General features: G+C 35.5%; 1 protein-coding gene across 3 annotated transcripts in view; it reads right to left on the reverse strand.

Moving 5' to 3' along the window:
* MAP4K5 (mitogen-activated protein kinase kinase kinase kinase 5) overlaps positions 1-21,183 on the reverse strand; it is a 102,062-nt gene that overhangs the window by 58,662 nt on the left and 22,217 nt on the right. For all 3 annotated transcript variants that reach the window (XM_034648594.1, XM_034648593.1, XM_034648595.1), the window contains exon 2: positions 18,822-18,879. In XM_034648594.1, coding sequence (XP_034504485.1) covers positions 18,822-18,879 — 58 coding nt within the window. The remainder of the gene's footprint in view (positions 1-18,821; positions 18,880-21,183) is intronic.

Genomic DNA, 21,183 nt, shown 5'->3' on the forward strand with positions numbered 1-21,183 from the left:
CCATTTTTATTTTCATCCCAGTTAGTTAGCGTGCGTTAACTATCTATATTAGTTTCAGGAATACAGCAGTACTCTTCATCATTGGCGTACTCAATCCCCCTTCACCTATCTCACCCATCCCCCACCCACCTCCCCTCTCCCCCTCTCGTGGCCACCAGTTTGTCCTCTATAGTTTAACGAGTCTGGTTTTTTGTTTGTTTCTTTGTTCATTTGTTTTGTTTCTTAAATTCCACGTATGAGTGAAATCGTATGGTATCTTCCTCTGACTCATTTGCTTACTTTATACTCTTCTAGATCCATCCATGTTGCTATAAAAAGCAAGATTTCACTCTTAAAACAATGTTTCTTAATTGTCTGTCAGCAGAAGAGCTCAACGGATATAATCCGAAACGGATGATGACCTACGGTTCCCATTATCAGGTTATGCAGAAGCAGGGAGCAGCTCCTGCAAGTTACAGTGGAAAGCCTGCCTGCCTAGGCGCAGACTTTCTTCGTGCACTCCTGAACACCAGAACAACGGTTTCTCCTTACATCTTACTCCTCTTCCTGACCTTTTCCATTACGGCATCGAAACTGATTCAGACACGCTAATCCCCCACAAGCGGGCTACATTCTAGCCTAGGCTTCACTTTACCAGGAAGCTTAATTACAAAGGAAAAGAAGGGTCAAGAATTACCTGACTTTGTTAATATACGGTACTCTGGATTTCAGCCTACTCTCACTTTTAAATGTACAGAGAAGTCGTATCCGAGCTGTGCTGAAAAATGCTCCACTTAAGTCTGGGATTTAGGCATTTTATCTGTCCTCATTTCCCTCAGCCCCTCCCAGAGCATGAGGTGCTTTCTGAGTTCTGTGTCCTTGCTACCTTCAATCTTGCCTGGCTGGCTCTTAATTGGAAAGCAAGCAGGGAGGATTCCTTAGCTTCACACTTTCAAGAGCTTCCTGGGCTATTGGAAGGGTGGCTTATTTTCTATTGAAGGGAATGTACTCACATAATAGATTTTCTCACAGGAGTAACTTCACAAATGATGTCTAACTTCTTCATGGTGTCTAAATTCTTAAACTGACCTTTAAAAGCCAATAATATGTCTGAATTAATACTAATAACAAACCGCTACTTCCTGGGGAAATTTAGCTGAGTTCCACCTCACAACTGTGGTTCCAGCAGAAGCTACATGAGGTTTCTGCCAGAAAAGGTGGGGTCTTGGTGAGACTGAGTGACAGTTTTCTACAGCTGTAGCTGGAAGCTAGAGTTCACAAGAACAGGTCATTAATAACTCAGATGTTTGGGGACTGTGCCTTCTTTGATATACTTAACTTTGTGAATAAACTCCAGTTTTTTGTTTTGTTTTTTTTAAAGATTTTATTTATTTATTCGACAGAGACAGAGACAGCCATCGAGAGAGGGAACACAAGCAGGGGGAGTGGGAGAGGAAGAAGCAGGCTCCCAGCAGAGGAGCCTGATGTGGGGGCTCGATCCCATAACGCCGGGATCACGCCCTGAGCCGAAGGCAGACGCTTAACCGCTGTGCCACCCAGGCGCCCCTAAACCCCAGTTTTGAATATATTCTTCATATATCTGTTTCACCACTGTCTTAAGCTTTAATCCAAACTGGGTAGAATCTTCTCTGAATTGAAACTGTACCATGGAACAGACTCACATAAAGATAATATTTTTGTAGTCTATCCTGAAAGGCAGGTAAGCTAAATACAGCTATTCATTACAGATGTAACTATTCTTTGATGGGTTACATCAGCTTCTTCGAAATGATCTAAATTTGGGTTCACTTTATTCTTCTGATTGGGTGATGACAGACAACTGTTTCCTTTTGAGATAAAGCATTAAATCCACTAGGTTCAGATGCCTCAGGCCTACAGGTTCCAGCTCTGTTGTTCACGTAAAAACGGGTTTTGGGGAGTTTATTTCCTCAAAAAAAGAGAAGTTTCATTCTTCATCTCATGCAATGTAAGGACAAGACGAACTGACAAATACAGAACCCCGCATCTGCAGTTTTAACTAAGTTCCTGTTATTGCCAACTGGCTTGCTAGCACCTTGAACTTGATATGCTCCAAGTTACCCATATCTGCTCCTAAGAACCAGTTTCCTCCTTGGACTATTTGTATTAATGACACTTTTTTTTTTCTCTACAGGACTAACCTCTGGCAGCCTCTCCATAGCCCTCCTAAGAGAACTGGCCTTGATGCAGCAAGAGCTAGTCTGTGTCATGTCATCTTTTACTTCCTGAAGGCACTGGGGTGGACAACTGACCTAAAAAAGTGGGATAACTAATCACATTTGGTGTCCTGAAAATGTGAGCCCTGAAGACTAAGTTGTTAGTTACCAGAAGAATCACATTAAAAGTGGAATATTAGAATAAGAGTCTATGAAGGGTTGTGGCTAAAATTTCTAGAGATGTACTGAAAACCTGGCTGATGGGTATATCCTTGTATAGGAAGGGAAAGACTCACCAGACCTGGAATGTGTACCAAAGCATAGACAGTGATAGCTGGGAAATCGCTGAGACCAGAAGCTTATTACCTTAGGCTCTTTTAAAGTGTGTGTGTGTGTGTGTGTGTGTGTGTGTGTGTGTGTTTATGGGTCTGCCTGCCTGCCTGCCTCAGGGAACTCAGCCTGATACTCCACGGAAAAAACACTGGCAGTCTTCAGCCAGAAAAGTGATCCACAGGGAGCAAGAAGGATGGTAGTTCTATGTCTGAGATGGCTGTCATTAGAATCAGTCCTGCTTCTTAGCAATATGCTGTTGCTTATTTTATAAATTACATGAAAACAAACTCCTTAGAACGGCTGAAAGGTACTTTTTTATTAGTATCATCTAACTATCACATAAAGACTTATGTATTACACTTGCTAGTTTTATCCCATTAAAATTCTAAATTGGATGTTTTAAAGTGCTGTCTCTCATTCTCAACTAATCATAAAATCACTTATTAATTAGAGATTCCTAGGCTCACTTTATGCTTTCTGAATCAGAATCTTCAAGGGATTCCTAAGATCAGGCAAATTTCAGAAACACTGTTTTAAATAATTCTGTTTGGATAAGTATTTTCTGAGTTATAAGCACCTGATCTTTAAACAGTTTGTAACAACAGCTATTTATATTGACATAACCATTCCACTCCAAGATTATGCACCCTCATTCTTTGTTTTGGAGAAAAAACCTCCAAGACATGTTTAACATCTGGCTACTGATATATGGAATTGTTTGATTTTTTAAAATATATATATTTCTTTTACACTCCTTCCTTTCACCCCTTTGGCTGGCAAGAAGGAAAGAGGGCAATGAACATGCATATATATATAATTTTCTACCTCACTGATAAGGTAATTCCATATTAGGCAATCTTTCTCATAAATACATCTATTTTCCTTAATCTTCTTACTCATTGCTCTCTGTCATCCAATTCCTGTCATTTATTACTGGAAAATCTCATTCTCTATTCTCTTTGTTTTATGCACGAAGCAAACAACAACCCTAAACATGGTTAGTAAATTTAGAAACTACTATTTTAACATCTACTCAAGAAAGGAAAGCCAAAGTCCTGAAGTTAAATTGGACCAACAAACACACAGAGAACATACCCGCTACTACGAAAGCCTTTGCAAGTGCCTAGACAGCCTCTTCAAAATGTCATTAAGATCTGATTTTCTAGATTCTTGTGGAAAGTTTCTGCATCTATATTTATGAGAGACACTGGTCTGCAGTTTTCTTTTTTTGTACTGTCTTTGGTTTTGGTATGAAAGTAATACTAGCACTATGAAGTGAGACAGGCAGGTCACATTTACTGGGTGCTGACCCTGCCAGGCACTGGGAATGTATTAGTGAAAAAAACAAACACTTGCTCTCTGGGTGGATGTCAGGAAGTAAAACAAATGACTATATATGTCAAGTACTGTAAGTGCTAAGAAGAAAAGTTAATTAACCAGGGCTTGGGAACAGAGAATGAGGGAGTAAGGGCCGTTTTACATAGACTGAAGGGTCAGAAAAGCCTTTCTGATAAGGCGATGTTTGAGCAAACAGATGAATGTAGTGAGAAAGTAGGTAAAATGGATACCTAAGGGAATAACATTCTAGGCACAAGGAACAGCAAATATAAAAGCTTTAAAGCAGGAGTGTGTTTGGCACATCAGAAAATAGAAAGAAGCCTAGTGTTTGTAAAGTGAACCAGGACAGTGGTAGAAGACGTAAGGAATTAGAAGGCCAGATCAGAAATGGCCTTTTCCAGGGTGCCTGGGTGGCCAGTCACTTGAGCCTATGCTAATTTCAGCTGAGGTCTTAATCTCAGGGTCATGAGTTCAACCCCTGCACTGGGTTCCACGCTGGGCATGAAGCCTACTTTTAAAAAGGGGGGGGGAATGCCTGGGTGGCTTAGTCGGTTAAGTGTCCTCTTGATTTCAGCTCAAGTCATGATCTCAGGGTCGTGAGATCAAGGTCCGAGTTGGGCTCCATGCTCAGCTGGGAGTCTGCTTGGGATTCTCTTCTCTCCCTCTGCCCCACCCCACCGTGCACATGACGCATGCTCTCTCTCAAAAAAATAATATCTTAAAAAAAAAAAAAAAAAGAAATGGCCTTTTCAGTCATCATCATAAGGACCTTGGATTTTAATCCGAGCAAGATGGCACGACTTTGAAATTTTTGAGTAATCTCAAAATCTGAGATTGAGTATAGTATCTTAGTTTCAGAAGGATTGCTCTGGTTCCTGTGTTGAGAACTGATTCAACATAGCGTATGGGGGGATGGGGAGGGAAAAAGTTGGGGGGGGTTGATATCTCAAGGCCTAAAGCAAAGCATTCACTAAGATAACTCATGTTAGAGTTGAAGTGGTTTAGACCAGGGTGGGAGCAAAGAAAGTGTTGAGAAAATTAAGAGTCTGGATATATTCTGAAGGTAGGAATGTTTATTTTTTAAAAGTTCCACAGGTGATTTTCACATACCCTCCTTTCCTCAATAAAACCACTAGTGTAATTCCTAACCTGTCGAAGTTATGCAGTTATTAAGTGGCAGACAATGTTTTAGAACCCCAGCAATCTGTCTCCAGAGCCCCAAACCTATTCTATCTCTCAAACCCCTAAAATTCTGTTCCTTTCATGTGACAATGTTTTGGAGAGGACTATAACCTTGAATAATACCAGCAAAATATTCTTTAATACATACTGAACTTTCAGAGAGTTTAGCATACTTTAATATTTCTACAAAAAGTGAAACAAGATTTTCCAGTTGTTATTTCATCAAATATCAAGCGGTTGATGCTTGTCCTATCTACTACAAGTCCTTCTAGTACAAGTGTTGTTTGTATTTCCTACTTTAATCCTTTTTAAACAAATATTCACAGAAAACTATGAGAGACATGTCTAGTTCTATATGGGCATCAATAATGGACATTACTTTTTTTAAACTAAATAAAACCTGTTTTATTTCTTATTATTGTACCACATTAATATTTTTATCCTACAACAGTCAGCCAATGTAGAAAAATAGAAAGAACAAAATAAAAGTCACCCACAAATCCACTATCAAGAGACACTCACCATTAACATTTCTCCCAGTCCTGTAAGTGTGTAGGGTTTCTCCCACCATACACACAAACTGGACTCATACTCTACAGGTTCACAACCCATTCTGTAAACATTTTCGGTGTCATTAAGAATAATTTTTTAAATGATTTTTAAATGGCATCCAAATTGGAAAGGAAGAAATAAAATTATTTGTTTGCAGATGATATGATCTTATTTGTAGAAAACTCTAAAGATACTACAAGAAAACTTTTAGAATAAACAAATTCAGCAAAGTTTTAAGATACAAAATCAACACAAAAAGTCAGTTGTGTTTCCATACACTAATAATGAATAATAAGAAAAGGAAATTAAGAAAACGATTCCATTTACAATTGCATCAAAAAGAATAATATACTTAGGAATGAACATAACAAAGGAGGTAAAAGTACACTGAAAACTACAAAACATTGCTGAAAGAAATTAAAGATGACATAAACAGAAAGCTACCCCATGTCAGGAATAAGATGATTACTATTGTTAAGATGTCAATAACATACCCAAAGCAATCTACAGATTCAACACAATCTGTATCAAAATCCCAATACCATCTTCTTAGGAGAAATAGAAAAAAATCATCCTAAAATTCATTTGGAACCTCAAGGAACCCCAAATAATTTTGAAAAAGAACAGAGTTGGAAGACTCACACTTCCAGACTACAAAACACCTTACAAAGCCACAGTAATCAAAACGGCATGCCATTTCAATAAAAGCACATAGATCAACAGTACAGAGTAGAGAGCACAAAAATAAACCCCCACAATCATGATCAAATGATCTTTGACAAGGGCACCAAGACCACTCAACAAGGGAAATACAGTCATTTCAACAACTAGTGATGGGAAAGCTGAATATCTTCATACAAAAGAATGGAGATGGACCCTTATCTTACACTATATATGTACAAAAATTAACTCGAAATGAATCAAAGATCTAAATAAAAGACTCAAAATTATAAAACCCTTAGAGAAAAACTTCCTAACATTGGATTTGGCAATGATTTCTTAGATACGGCACCAAAAGCACAAGCCAACAAAGGCAAAAATAGATAAATGGGACTATGTCAAACTTAAATTTTTTTTTCATCAAAGGGCACTGTCAACAGAGTGAAACAACAACCTGTGGAATGGGAGAAAATATGTGCAAACCATGTATCTGATAAGTGGTTAATATCCAAAATATATAAAGAATTCCTACAACTCAACACCAAAAAGAAATAACCAATTAAAACATGGACAAAAGACTTGAATAGATACATCTCCAAGGAGGATATGCAAATGGTCAAGAAGTACATAAAAAGATGCTCAACATCACTGACCATCCAAGAAACGCAAATCAAAACCACAAGATACCACCTCACACCGATTAGGAAAGCTATAATTAAAAAAAAAAAAAACAGAATACCAAGTGTTAGTAGAGACATGGAGAAGCTGAAACCCTTCTGCACTGTTGCTGGCACTGCAGAATGGTACAATCATTATGGAAAACATTACGGCAGTTCCTCAAAAATTTAAAAATTTACTACCATATGATCTAGTAATCCTATATGTAGGTATATATCCAAAAAATTGAGAGCAGGTATCAGGGATATTTGCATGCCCATGTTCATAGCATTATTCATGATAGCTAAGAGATGGAAGCAACCCAAATGTCCATCAAATGATGGGTAAATGGATAAACCAAACGTAGTGTATACATACAGTGGAATACAATGCAGCCATTAAAAGGGAAGGAAATCCTACAACATGGATGAACCTTGAGGATATTATGCTGAGTGAAATAAACCACTCATAAAAGGACAAATTATAGGAGGTATCTAAAGTAATCAAGTTTATAAATATAAAAAGTAGATGGTGGTTATCAAGGGCTGAGGGGAGGAGAGCAAGGAAACTGTTGTTTAACAGATATGGACTTTCAGGGGGGTGGGGGATTGGGATAGGCTGGTGATGGGTATTAAGGAGGGCACACATTGCATGGTGCACTGGGTGTTATATGCAAGTAATGAATCATGGAACATTGCATCAAGAACTGGGGATGTACTGAATGGTGACTAATGTAACAAAATAAATATTATTAAAAAAATAGATATGGACTTTCAGTTCTATCAGATGAAAAAGTTCCAGAGATCTGTTTCACAACAATGTAAATATATTTAACATCACTAAACTATAAGCTTAAAAATGGTTAAGATGATAAAGCTTAATAATAGGTACTTTTTACCATAATAAAAATTAATTCAAAATTATGGAAATACAGACTAATTTATTTAACCATTTCACTATGTTTGGATATTCAAGTTTTAAAATTTACTGTTTTATACATTTGAAAATAAAAATTCAGTAACCTAAAAATTGTGGTATCATTTACAGTAAAATTACAATGCAAAAAGTAGCTCTTTTAATTAATATTTGTAACACCTAGCAAAAGAAAAAGCTTTTTTTTTTTTTAACCAGGCATGGAAAAAGCTTTTTGTACTAGTAAGTACTAAATATATTTCTGAAGTTTATGAAATGAAATCAATATTAAAGACAGATATCAAAGGCAAAACCGATTTTACTATACAAATAATACATTAATAGCATCATTTCCAGAAAACCAATTAATTCAATGCTAAATATTCTGTCAGATAATTTTCAAACGTCTTGTTGATTTGATTGTTTTTGTTGGTAATAAGGAAATATGAGTTTTTTTCCACTGAGCAAAACAAGCATAGAATGCAAACAGAACAGTCATTTCTAACAAAACATTTTCTTTGGAATGCCTATCTTAGATTCTGAAAACTCATCTACAGAGAAAGTCTCTAACAGCTTTAAATTTCACCAATTTAGAACCAGATATTAAAGCTCACCTTTTAAATTACACAGAAAACAGTAAGTACCTTCATTTCAATGTTATCTTGTGTTCAAAAAGCAAATTGGAATCTAACTGAAACTGAGTACCCCAGCATAACAAAGTGATTTTTACCTATAAAATGGCAGAAAACGTCTATTTAGCCTTTATTAGCTTTCTGTATCTATTACTTAAAGCCAGTTAAAAAAAAAAAAAGAAACAAATAAACACTGGTGGGCATTTGTGACCTCAACTTAACTTTTCCCCCAATTCAGACTTGAAATTTCCAAATAATGAAGACAGGATACTTACTTTACTTAAGTAATATTAACTTAATACTTTATTTCACAGATTATTTTGAAAAACAGAAATTCTTAGATTTTAAAATAGAACTTAAAAACTAAAAAAGCAAGAACATACCACTTAACAAGAATAGCTGACATTTGTCCTATTTGGCCAAAGCTCCTACTTTGGGATTTCTTTCAAGAACATTAACAAGGCAAACTAACGGTTGTTTAAATCTTTACATACATTTTGACTTTTTAAAAATTTACTTTCTCTGCTTATACCTCCAGCAAACGAGACGAAGTATTACAAAACAAAACTGAGGGGTGCCTGGGTGACTCAGCTGGTTAAGCGTCTACCTTTGGTCCATGTCAATGATCTCCAGGTCCTGGGTTTGAGCCCCGTGTATCTGTCCTGCTTCCTGCTCTGTGGGGACTCTGCTTCCGCCTCTCCCTCTGCCCCTCCCCCTCACTCATGCTCCTGCGCTCTCAAAAAAATAACATAACTAAGAAAAGTTTTAAACATCCAAAGATACAGATTCCTATTCATTTTGAAAACTGTCTAAATCAATGAAGTACATTTAACTTGTTATTTTACTTAAAAATGCTGAATTATTTCATGAACATTGCCAATTCAGCATTTTAAAAAACAAGCATACAAACAAAAGTATACCGTATTAATCACCGTGGATAACGATTTTATTAAATCCCATCCTTATAAATAGCAAGGCTCACAGTTTTGTTTTGTTTTTAATTGAGATATGACTGACATACAATATTATATTAGTTTCAGATTTATGACATAATGATTTGATATTTGTATATATTGTAAAATAATCACAATAAGTCTAGTTAATGTTCGTCAGTAATTACAAAATGTTTTCTTGTGATGAGATTTTAAGATTTATTTTCTTAGCAACTGTCACATATGCAATACGGTATTGTTAACTACAATCACCATGCTGTGCATTACATCCCTATGACTTAGTTTATACCTGGAATTTTGTACCTTTTGACTCCTTTCACCCATTTCACCTACCCCCACCCAACCGCCTCTGGCAACCACCAATTTGTTCTTTGTATCTGTGAGCTTGGTTTTTGTTTTTATTTAGGGTCCACATATAAGTGAAATCATATGTCATTTGTCTTTCTCTGTCTGACTTATTTAACTTAGCATTATGTCCTCTAAATCCATCCATGTTGTCACAAACGGCAGGACTGCATTCTTTTTTCTTTCTTTCTTTTTTTTTTTTTTTTTACATATACACACATCTTTATCCATTCATCCATGGACAGACACTCCACATTTTTGTTGGCTATTGTAAAAACTGCTGTAATGAGCATAGGGGTGCAGAGATCTTTTTGAGTTAGTGTTTTCATTGTCTTCAGATGAAGACTCAGAAGTGGAACTGCTGTATCATAGGACAGTTTCTATTTTTTAACTTTCTGAGGAACCACCACACTGTCTTCCATAGTGGCCGCACCAATTTAATTTCCACCAACAGTACACAAGGATTCCCTTTTCCCCACGTCCTCACCAATGCTTATTTCCTGTCTTTTTGATAAGAGCCATTCTACCAGGTGTGAGGTGATAGGTCACTGTAGTTTTGATCTGCATTTCCCTGATGAGTGATGCTGAGCATCTTTTCATGTGTCTCCTGGCCATTTGGATGTCTTCTTTGGAAAAATGTCTATTCAGCGCCTTTGCCCATTTTTTAAACAGACTGAGGTTCTTTTTGCTATTGAGTTGTTCACAGTTTTTAACAAACTATCATGTGCATAACTTTAAAATATTACCCTTTAGTTCCCCAGAAAAGAGGGGTAATAATGGGAGAAGAAAAGGTGGGGGAGGGAAAGTAGGATTCTGATGATTAGCTTTCCCAGGAATCTTACTTCTGTTCTGGACTTCTGTTCTGGCTGTCGGCTGCCACTAGCTACAGACTTGTTGAGCAAAATGAGCATCTGTAAAATGAGTTAGAGGGAAGGCTGCAATTCAGACACAGACAGGAAAACATGGTGACACGCATCAACATAATATCTGCCTGCTTTTCTAAGGCCGTCCTTAGGTCTGACCAGAGATGGAAAATGAAACTAAAATTCAAAAGGGTATCATCAGTATCGTTTATTTTTAATACTAATCACTAGTAAGCCAAACTTTATTTGAATGTAACCATTTGTAAGATGGTATGCATATTTAATAAGTATCTACTATAAAAATAAGATATAGAAATGATTTAATCATTCTTAAAAATAATTATTTGCCTGAGTATATAAAGGGCAACAAAAATATAGAAACACAGGAAGGAATGCTGACACTTTTTTTCTTTTATTTTTGTGACTAATTAAAAAAAAATTCTCTGTGCTAATTTATTTTTATTTTTGAGTTTCACTTAGAATTTTTATAAGTATTAGAGTTGCAAAAGCAATCTGTTTCAGTGAAATTTTAAATATATTATTACATAAACATAATATTTTTTTTTTTAAAGATTTCATTTATTTATTTGACAGAGATAGAGACAGCCAGCGAGAGAGGGAACACAAAGGGGGAGTGGGAGAGGAAGAAGCAGGCTCACAGCAGAGGAGCCTGACATGGGGCTCGATCCCATAACGCCGGGATCACGCCCTGAGCCGAAGGCAGACGCTTAACCGCTGTGCCACCCAGGCGCCCCTACATAAACATAATATTATATCATAAATATAATAATCTTTAATTAAGAGTAAATTGTGAGGTAAATCTGTGATAAAATTCAGAACTGTACAATTAGTATGAGCTTCAATAATCTATTTTTACCTAGGGTGAAAAGTATTATTAAGTTTATAGCTGGGATAACATTTACTTTAAAAAAAGTCTTGTTTATATTTTATCAGACATAAGGCTTTTTCTAAGTCATATTGGCAAATAATTATCTTTTTATGTCTAAGTATAATTCTAAACCAGCTCATCTGTTAAATCGATACAAGGAAGCACTTTTGCATTATACTGGCTTTAGCGCAATTTTTTTAAAAGCTGCTGAGTACAGTTACGAATTCATTTCTCAAATACAGCTGTCTCCAGAATTATTTGAAGTATCTGAACTGAATGTTGGGAAAATTCATTAGCATAACATCATATTTTTTACCTAATCATTCCCTTAAGTCTGTTCCAAAAATGTGAAAGCACCATCTACTTTGGCTTTACTGAAAATGCTGAAAGAAAGAAAGAAAGAAAGAAAGAAAGAAAGAAAGAAAGAAAGAAAGAAAGAAAGAAAAGAAAGGAAGGAAAGGAAGGAAAGGAAGGAAAGGAAGGAAAGGAAGGAAGGAAGGAAGGAAGGAAGGAAGAAAGAAAGAAAGAAAGAAAGAAAGAAAGAAAGAAAGAAAGAAAGAAAGAAAGAAAAAGACAATCTTTGGTTAACAGAAAAACATNCTTTACTGAAAATGCTGAAAGAAAGAAAGAAAGAAAGAAAGAAAGAAAGAAAGAAAGAAAGAAAGAAAGAAAAAAGGGAAGGAAAGAAAGGAAGGAAAGGAAGGAAGGAAGGAAGGAAGAAAGAAGGAAAGAAAGAAAGAAAGAAAGAAAGAAAAAGAAAGAAAGAAAGAAAGAAAAAGAAAGAGAAAGAAAGAAAGAAAGAAAAAGACAATCTTTGGTTAACAGAAAAACATTTTTTTTAAAAGAGGCAAAATACAAAAGAAAAAAATTCACAAATAAGATGTAATGAAACAACCCAAATGAATAAAATCACTGTCACAACCAGAAGATCAATTCCTCAAATTCTAAAGCACAGATGATGAAAATAAATGAAACTATTTACTAAAATGAAAAGTATATATATTCAAAATACAAGGATAGTTGTTATTTACTAAATTTACTAAAATTACAACTACTATTAACCATGAATTGAAATCTCAAGATATAATAAATATTAAGGTCCTATGTTTTGAACATCACAGCTTATAGAAGATAAGCAGTATTACTGCCACAAATAATCAGGCAGAAACAGAAAGACCTTCAGAGGAAAAATGCCAAGATGGCCTTACAGTTTTCCCTAACACTACACACGGAGAAAATGTCTGTAGATTTTTGAGGATGGAAGAATGTGTGATACAAATAGTTCTATATTCAGTCAACTGGTCGTTTTTATTCAAAAGCAAAATAAAGACGTTTTTAATATTCACTTGTACAAAGACTATTTATTGAGTGCCTACTGTGCCATATTATACTGTTACAGATGCTGAAATGTAAGTCAAGAGAGATTACATATTTATTTATATTCATTATATAAATACATATACACCCATAAACATGGATGTAACAGTCAAGAGAGACTACGTATTTATATATATTCATTATAAAAATACATATACATCCCTAAACATTTAAATTTTATTTCAGAGAACTAAAATAACAAGGGGTTGAGTGGCTACTTTAAATTAGGTAGTCAGAAATGGATCTCTCTGAGGACATGACTTTTAAGCTGAGATGTGAATGACCAGAAGCCTTCTGTTCAAAAGATCACAAAAAATAGTACTTCAGGTAGAATGAAGGGCTAGTTTAATCTTGGGCTGTTTAAATTAAAAAAAAAAAAAAAATGAAAGCAGAGTAGAGAAGGGGAAAAGTTACATGATGAGTTCAGAGAAGCAGACAAGAGCAAATCAGGTAGGGTTTTATAAGCAACATTAAAAGTGTGAATATGATTTTAAGTGGGTCTGAAAGCTTCAGGGAGGTTTGGAGCAGGAGAGGACTGTGATCTGATCTGTTTTACAAAGACCAGCGTGGCGGCTTTGCGGCCACTAGGCGGCAGCAGACGGGAGGTGTGGGAGAGGAGACGGAGCCGAGGAGGACAAAGACGGCAATAAAGAGAAGACGACAGATGCAGGATATATTTTAGATGTACAGCTGAAGAAACCTGCTAACAGACTGACTCTGGAGTACAAATAAAAGAGAAATCCCAAGAACAACACCTAGGTTTTTGGCCTGGCTAACTGCTTGTCAAAATGGGGAAAGCTGAGGGAAGAGCAGGTTTGGGGTGAACAATCCATTTGCGGATTCAAATTATACTATCGTTAATACATAGAGGAAAACGTATTCACGTGATGATATGATTCATTCTATTAATAGCTGATACAAAATAGGCCAGTCAGAATGGCAGGGACATGGCATGAAAAGACCAACAGTGAGCATTGAATCCACTTAAATATAAAACTAAGTTCAAATAATTGGTATAATTCTTAAAAGATATGCAGACTGACACACACTCAAATGCCCCAGTATTATAAAAAAAAATTCTCAAGCAAAAACCTCCAAATAAACTAACCAATGTCTGAAAATTGGGAGATGAAGAGGCAGGAGGGTATAAACATGTAAAATTCAACATCTTTAAACCTAGAACTCAATGACTTTCATTGCTTAAATTAATAAACCGAAAAAACACACTTAAGCATGTTAATCAAAGTCTTGTAAGCCATCCTCTGTTAAAACTAGACTCTGTACCTTTCAAAGTATCAGCAGTAAAAATAAAACAAACCTCTAGCCACAATATTTTAAAAGCTTCAAAAAACATTAAAAAAAAAACCACAACAAAGGTTCAAACATTTCACTAAACAATACAGTAACAGACTCATCTATTAAAAGGAAAAAGATCCAGATTGGGTTATAAAATAAAACTCAAATATGATTAAGAAAAACACCTAAAAACTAATGACCCAGAAAGGATTAAAGTAAAATGACAGGCCCAAGTATAGCAGCTCTATCCATTTGTTAATATGCCACACAAAAAAATCAAAAAGGAGAGTTGGCATGATCAATGTCTGACGAAGTGCAAAGGGCACGAAAAGCTATCTATTGAAATGCTATCTATGAAAAGCTATCTGCCAGAGAGAAAATAAGTCCAATAAATCAATGACTTACATAAATATTGACAGTAACCAACTAGAAAATGTAAGGGGGAGAAATGCCACTTGTAACAGCAAGAAATATCATAAATATGAATTATTTGGCAAGTTATAATACTTGGCTGAAGACCTGAATTTCTACTCTCAAAATGCTCTATCTTCTAAATTAATCTCACAAGCTTTCTTCTCTTCGACAAAAATGATTTAAAAGTTCTCCTGAAAAATAAAAGCAGTGAAGATTATAAAATGCAATGAAAAGCTAGAGTCATCAAAAACAGGACAGTACTGAAGAAGGAATGGGGGAAAAACAATCACCGGAACAGAAAACAAAACCGATGGATACATGGAAATTTAGTTTACGACAATCGACAACTGAGGCATTTTGAACCTGTGAATAAAAGACAAGAGTCTGTGTAAACAGCTCTGGGAAACTATCTAGCCACTTGAAAAAGAATAAACGTAGAGTTCTCCTTCACCCCTTAGAACAAAATTGTCCCTGATGGAGCAAATATAGAAATACTGGAAGAAAGGAAAAAACTAGAAAGTATTACAGTTAAATAGTTTTAGAATTGTCTAGTAGAAAAGACCTACTGAGGAAAAGAAGAACAGTGAAAGGAAAACCGATAATTTATCTAAGAAGAAAGAAATCATTTCCAACAGAAAAGAAAAGGGATCACAAGCAGAGTATGAAGAGAGAAGACAAACTGGGGAAAACTTGAAAAACACAGAAAGAGTCACTATTCTCAAAGTGCAAATGGCATATAAAAGTCAATAATAAAAGACAACTTGGTAGACTTGGGCAAAACGTAAGTATAGGCAAATAACAATATAAAAATGATCAAATACTAAAATCACATTATCAAGCATTTATTGAACTTTTGTATTACTCTTTTAGGGGGAGAATTTAAACATTAGTCAATGTTACATATGAATGAACTCTGACATAAGGTCAACAAAGCACAAAAAAATTCCAACCTTTCAAAGTGCCTTAATTAATGGTCCAAACAATTAATCCTTGTGTGTTAAATAATAACATCATATGATGATACGTGTTTCTCTTTTATGACTTAATGAGAAGTCAGCATAGTAAGATTTTTAAAAATACATTCAGTAATTCATTATATGAACTATAGTAAAAAGTAAGACATATCCTCAACTCAAATAAGTGAAACTATGCTAAAACAAGCCTAGTGCACTCACCAAGGGCAGAGAAGGGATAAGAATCTTTGTTTCCTCTGAGAACCCAGCCCATTCGTTATCTGGACTATAACCATCCCTTGAACATAACTTGAATATTTGCTCAAGTGACTCCTGAAGAGGCAAAAGCTTGCGTAGTTGTGTTATATTCTCTTCTATCTGTGTTAATGACATCATTCTATACTTACTAAACAGAACTTACTAAGAGAACTCTGAGAGTATCATAACAATTTCTAATACCCAGGGAAAAAAAGGATACGGTGTCTTATATGAAAGTTTATTTTTAAAGTGTTGCAGCATATGCTACCCTCAGTAATCTCTAATAAATCATATACATAATGATGAAAATATTATATCTGAAATGCAAAAACATTTTAAATGCTCAAATTAAGAAACTGGCATAATTACAATCACACAATTATTCTACGTGTCTAAGTTTATGAAGCAGCAAATGAACAAATCACCAAATATTCACCTACGTGGTCAAAAATTACCACTCCTTTTTCTGACAACTTTTTTTTTGCAGAAATAGAAAAACTTATCCTAAAATTTACATGAAATCTCAAGGGACCTTGGATAGCCAAAACAATCTTGAAAAAGAAGATCAGAATCAAATGATTCACACTTTCTGATTTCAAAACTTACTACAAAGCGATGGTAACTCAAAGTAGTGTGATACTGGCATAAAGACAGACATATGGACCAACAGAACAGAATAGAGAATCCAGAAGTAAGCCCTTGTACATATGGTCAAAGGTTTTTTGACCTTCAACCAAAAAAATTTCAGACAAGGCTGCCAAGACTATTCAATGCGGAAAGGACCATCTTTTCAACAAATGGTGCTGGGAAAATGGATATCACAAGCAAAAAAACAAAGCCAGACCCTCACCCAACACCATATACAAAAATTAACTCAAGATGATCGCAGACTTTATAAGACCTAAAACTATAAAACTCTTACAATAAAGCAAAGCTTATTGACACTAGATTTGGCAATGATTTCTTGAGTATGATACCAAAGTCACAGACAACAAAAGAAAAAATAGGCAAGCTGGACTTCATGAAAATTTTAAAATTTTATGCACTAAAAGACAGTATCAACACAGTAAGAAACCCACGGAATGGGAGAAAATATTTGCAAATCATATATCTGACATGGGATTGATATTCAGATTATAACAAAGAACTCCAAAAACTCAACAACAAGGAAAGAAACAACTCAATTAAAAAATGGGCAAAATGGGGCGCCTGGGTGGCACAGCGGTTGAGCGGCTGCCTTCGACTCAGGGCGTGATCCCGGCGTTATGGGATCGAGCCCCACATCAGGCTCCTCTGCTATGAGCCTGCTTCTTCCTCTCCCACTCCCCCTGCTTGTGTTCCCTCTCTCCCTGGCTGTCTCTATCTCTGTCAAAATAAATAAATAAAATCTTTAAAAAAGAAAAATGGGCAAAGGACTTAAATAGACATTTCTCCAAAAAAGATATACAAATAAGCACATGGAAAAATGCTAAATATCACTAATCACTACAGAAATGCAAACAAAAGCTACAATGAGATACCCCTCATATCCATTAGGATGGCTGCTATAACAAACAAAACAAAACAGAAAAACAACAAGTGTTGATGAGGATGTGGAGAAATTGGAACACTTGAACACTACTGGTAGGAACCCAAAATTGTACAGCTACTGCAGAAAACAGTATGGCAGTCCCTAAAAAATTAAAAATAGAATTAGCATATGATCTAGCAATTCCACTTCTGGGTATGTAAAAAGAATAAAAGCAGGTCTGGAAGAAATATTTGTATGCTCATCCTCATATAGCAGTATTATTCACAACAGCTAAAATGTGAAAGCAACCCAAGTGTCATCAACATATGAATGGATAAGTAAAATGTGATCTATTCATTCAATGGAATGTCATTTGGTCTTGAAAAGGAAGGAAATTCAGACATATGTGTTAACTGGATGAGCCTTGAGGACATTATGCGAAGTGAAATAAGCCAGCCAGTCAGAAAAAGACAAATACCTTATGATTCCACTCAAATCAAGTACCCAGAGTAGTGAAAATCACAGAGACAAAAAGTAAAATGGTGGTTGCCAGGGGCAAGGAGGAAGACCAGAATGGGAAGTTACTATGTAACGGGTATACAGTTTAAATTTTACAAGATGAAGAGTCCTGAAGATGGATGGTGGTGATGGTAGCACAACATTATCAATGTATTTTATACCACTGAACTGTACACTGAAAAATGGTTTCGATGGTAAATTTTCTGTTATATGTATTTCACCACAATAAAAAAAAATGGAGAAAAAAAGCTACTACTGCTTGCATGAGAAAACTCTTAGGTTATCGAAATAACAAAATTGTTTAAGGTTTTACACACAGTTGTTTTGTTTTCAAAGCAAATTACTCAGTATGTTTTTGGGGTTTTTTGTTTGTTTTTTTAAGTAATCTCTACACCCAACATGGGGCTCAAGCTCACAACCCCAAGATTGAGAGTTGCAGGCTCTACTGACTGAGCCAGCCAGGAGCCCCTGGCTGTTTTAAAACAAACAGCTTTCTGTTACACAGAAGCGTTTAAAAAAAAAAAAGAAAAAGAAAAAAGAAAAGCATTAGGCTAAGACCAGAATTATTAAACCTAAGTCGAGCAGCCAGGTTACATCTGACACATAAAATACCATTCTCCCAGATATTACCAAATATCTCGCCCCATCAATGAATACTTTCCTAATTAAATTCTTGTAAAAGCTAAAACTGAAGTTCAAATATTTCACTACAACCTTAAAAGAAAATTACTTTAACACTGTCAATGTGCCTTCCAATTTTTTGAAGTGCACATTTCAAATTTTATTTAGCAACAAAATTATCACACCAAACTCATCTTTAACTAACAACCTCCAACGGAATTTAATTTTTACCATATTGGATATCCTACTGCCCTGACAACAGAGATTTCTTTCTGGAAGAAGGGAAATAAGGAAAAAAATATGGAACATGCTTATTAAGTCCTATATTTATGAACTACACAAGAAAAGTATTCAAAAATTGTCTTGAGAGTTTTAATACATACCAGGCTCCAATTTGATAATTTTTACTGCAGCCAACTCTCCTGTATGAATATTTCTAGCCTAAAACGAAAATAAAAATGTTTTTAAGTTTAATTATATAAAAATTATTTGGCACTACGTTAATTAGTTGCTTATCAACCATGCTTTTAACAAAACTAAAAAACAAAACCTTTATTTCCAATAAAATGAATATATTCATTTTCTCATTAAAGAAAAATACAGAAAAGACACACACACACAACACACAGCTACCTTTTGTCCCAGCACTCAAAACTAGCTATTGTTTACAATTTTTGTTATACTTCCGCTAAGTCTTTTCTTTATACTACAGTTAATATTCTTATTAATTAAAAAAATACTCATGGTTCTCACATATTTTATAAATGTTAAAGGAAAATTTAGAAACACAAGTTGTCTGTATTTTACTACCCAGAGGGAAAAAAGTTAACAAACAGAGCATGTGCTTCTTTTCCCCGTGTGGATGTGCATGTGCTTGCACGCGTGTACGTGCCACAGACGCTAACGCGTGTACGTGCCACAGACGCTTGCACGCGTGTACGTGCCACAGACGCTAACGCCGTCATTCACAGTCTTCTACAGCGTGATCTGTAACACTGCATGATCTTCCATTGATGGAACATAGACTGTATTTCGCTAATCTGACATTACTGAACATGGAGGGTTTTAATATTATTCTACAGTTATAAATAGAGGGATAAATATGTCTTAGCTTCATATCTATCCATAGCCTTATTTCCTTCAGATAAATTCCAAGAAAAGAAACTATTCACTACTTACCAAAAAATCATGGACTTATTTTTTTAAAAGATTTATTTATTAATTTGAGAGAGCATGAATGAGCTCCACACACACGGAAGTGAGGGGAAGGGCAGGGGAGAGACTCTTCAAGCAGACCCCTTGCTGAGGAGGGAGCCCAACATGGGGCTGGATCCCACGACCCTTGAGTTCATGACCTGAGCAGAAACCAAGAGTCAGACACTTAACTGACTGCACCACCCAGGTGCCCCTGGACAGACTTATTATAATTACTGCTGCAATGATTATAACTGCAAATATTTTGGCACGTATCAGAGTTTAAAGGCAACCTACAAGTATATTTGTTCGGTCAAAAGGTATGTGGATTTTAAATGGAAATATTGCCATAGTGCCCTTTAACTAACCTGTGTGAATTTATACTCTCACCAACCTTGGATGTGAAATCTATATTCGCTAAGTTCTCCTGTAGGTCCGAATTTTAATTGTTTTTAAAATTATGAACTTTCTCCATGCTATACATAATTTTAAATGGCTACATAACAGCCCACAAGATAACTCTCCCTTATTGTATGACATTAAGAATGCTACACAGTCTTTTCATTACTTAAGATTATTTATTTCAAATGGATTCTAGGGTTTGAAATTAACTAGGTCTAAGGGTATGAATATGAACATTTAAGGCCATCAACACACACTACCAAAACAGTCTAAAAGCATTGTACTATTATATTGTCACTGCTAATATGAGCGCTCATTTTCACTACATCCAGGGGCATACCATATGTCGAAATGCAATTTAATAATTTACAATGTCTTCCATTTACTAATAGATTCAAATGTAAACTTTCATACTTGGCATAAAAAATAAGGAGCATCTGATAAAACAGGAAAGTAAAATTATACAAATTTTCTGGATTAAATAAGTAATGTTACAAGAGGAAAGAGGAAAAAAGGGAAAAGAATAGAATAACCAAGAATGTAGAGAAGATAGCCTTCGAAAGAATACTTTTAGAAACGACATACAGAAGGTGAGAAAAAGAATAAAATGGGGGAGAAGGATACAGAAATCACAAACAGGAAGAAGAAAAAAAGGATTTTCTACAAAAGTCTCAAATATGTTGTGATAAGTTCACATTTTCCTCATCTATCATGGTAAATTAGCGTAAGGAGGGATCTGGGGAAGAGAACAGACATTTTAAACCCCCCCCCCATATAGTTATCCCTCACCCAAATGCAAACACATTTACAGACATGGAACAGGTCAGCCAAAAGCCTCACACCACAATTACCCTCTCCTCTTTTTTGCCCTTGGACCGAAGAATTATCTGTTAGCCTTAGGTCTTGCCCCAGTTCCTAAGATCTTTCAGCATTTCAGTCCTCCCGTGGGTTATAGAAAATTACGTGCACATAGATTTAGGCTGTCCACTGCTCAACATTTCACATGCCAGTGAGATTCTGGTACAGAAAACATGGCCAGAAGTTATAAAATAAGTAGTAGTAANCTGCTCAACATTTCACATGCCAGTGAGATTCTGGTACAGAAAACATGGCCAGAAGTTATAAAATAAGTAGTAGTAATTTTTTTTT

The sequence above is a fragment of the Ailuropoda melanoleuca genome, chromosome 20 (assembly GCF_002007445.2).
Source record: "Ailuropoda melanoleuca isolate Jingjing chromosome 20, ASM200744v2, whole genome shotgun sequence".
Classification (NCBI taxonomy): domain Eukaryota; kingdom Metazoa; phylum Chordata; class Mammalia; order Carnivora; family Ursidae; genus Ailuropoda; species Ailuropoda melanoleuca.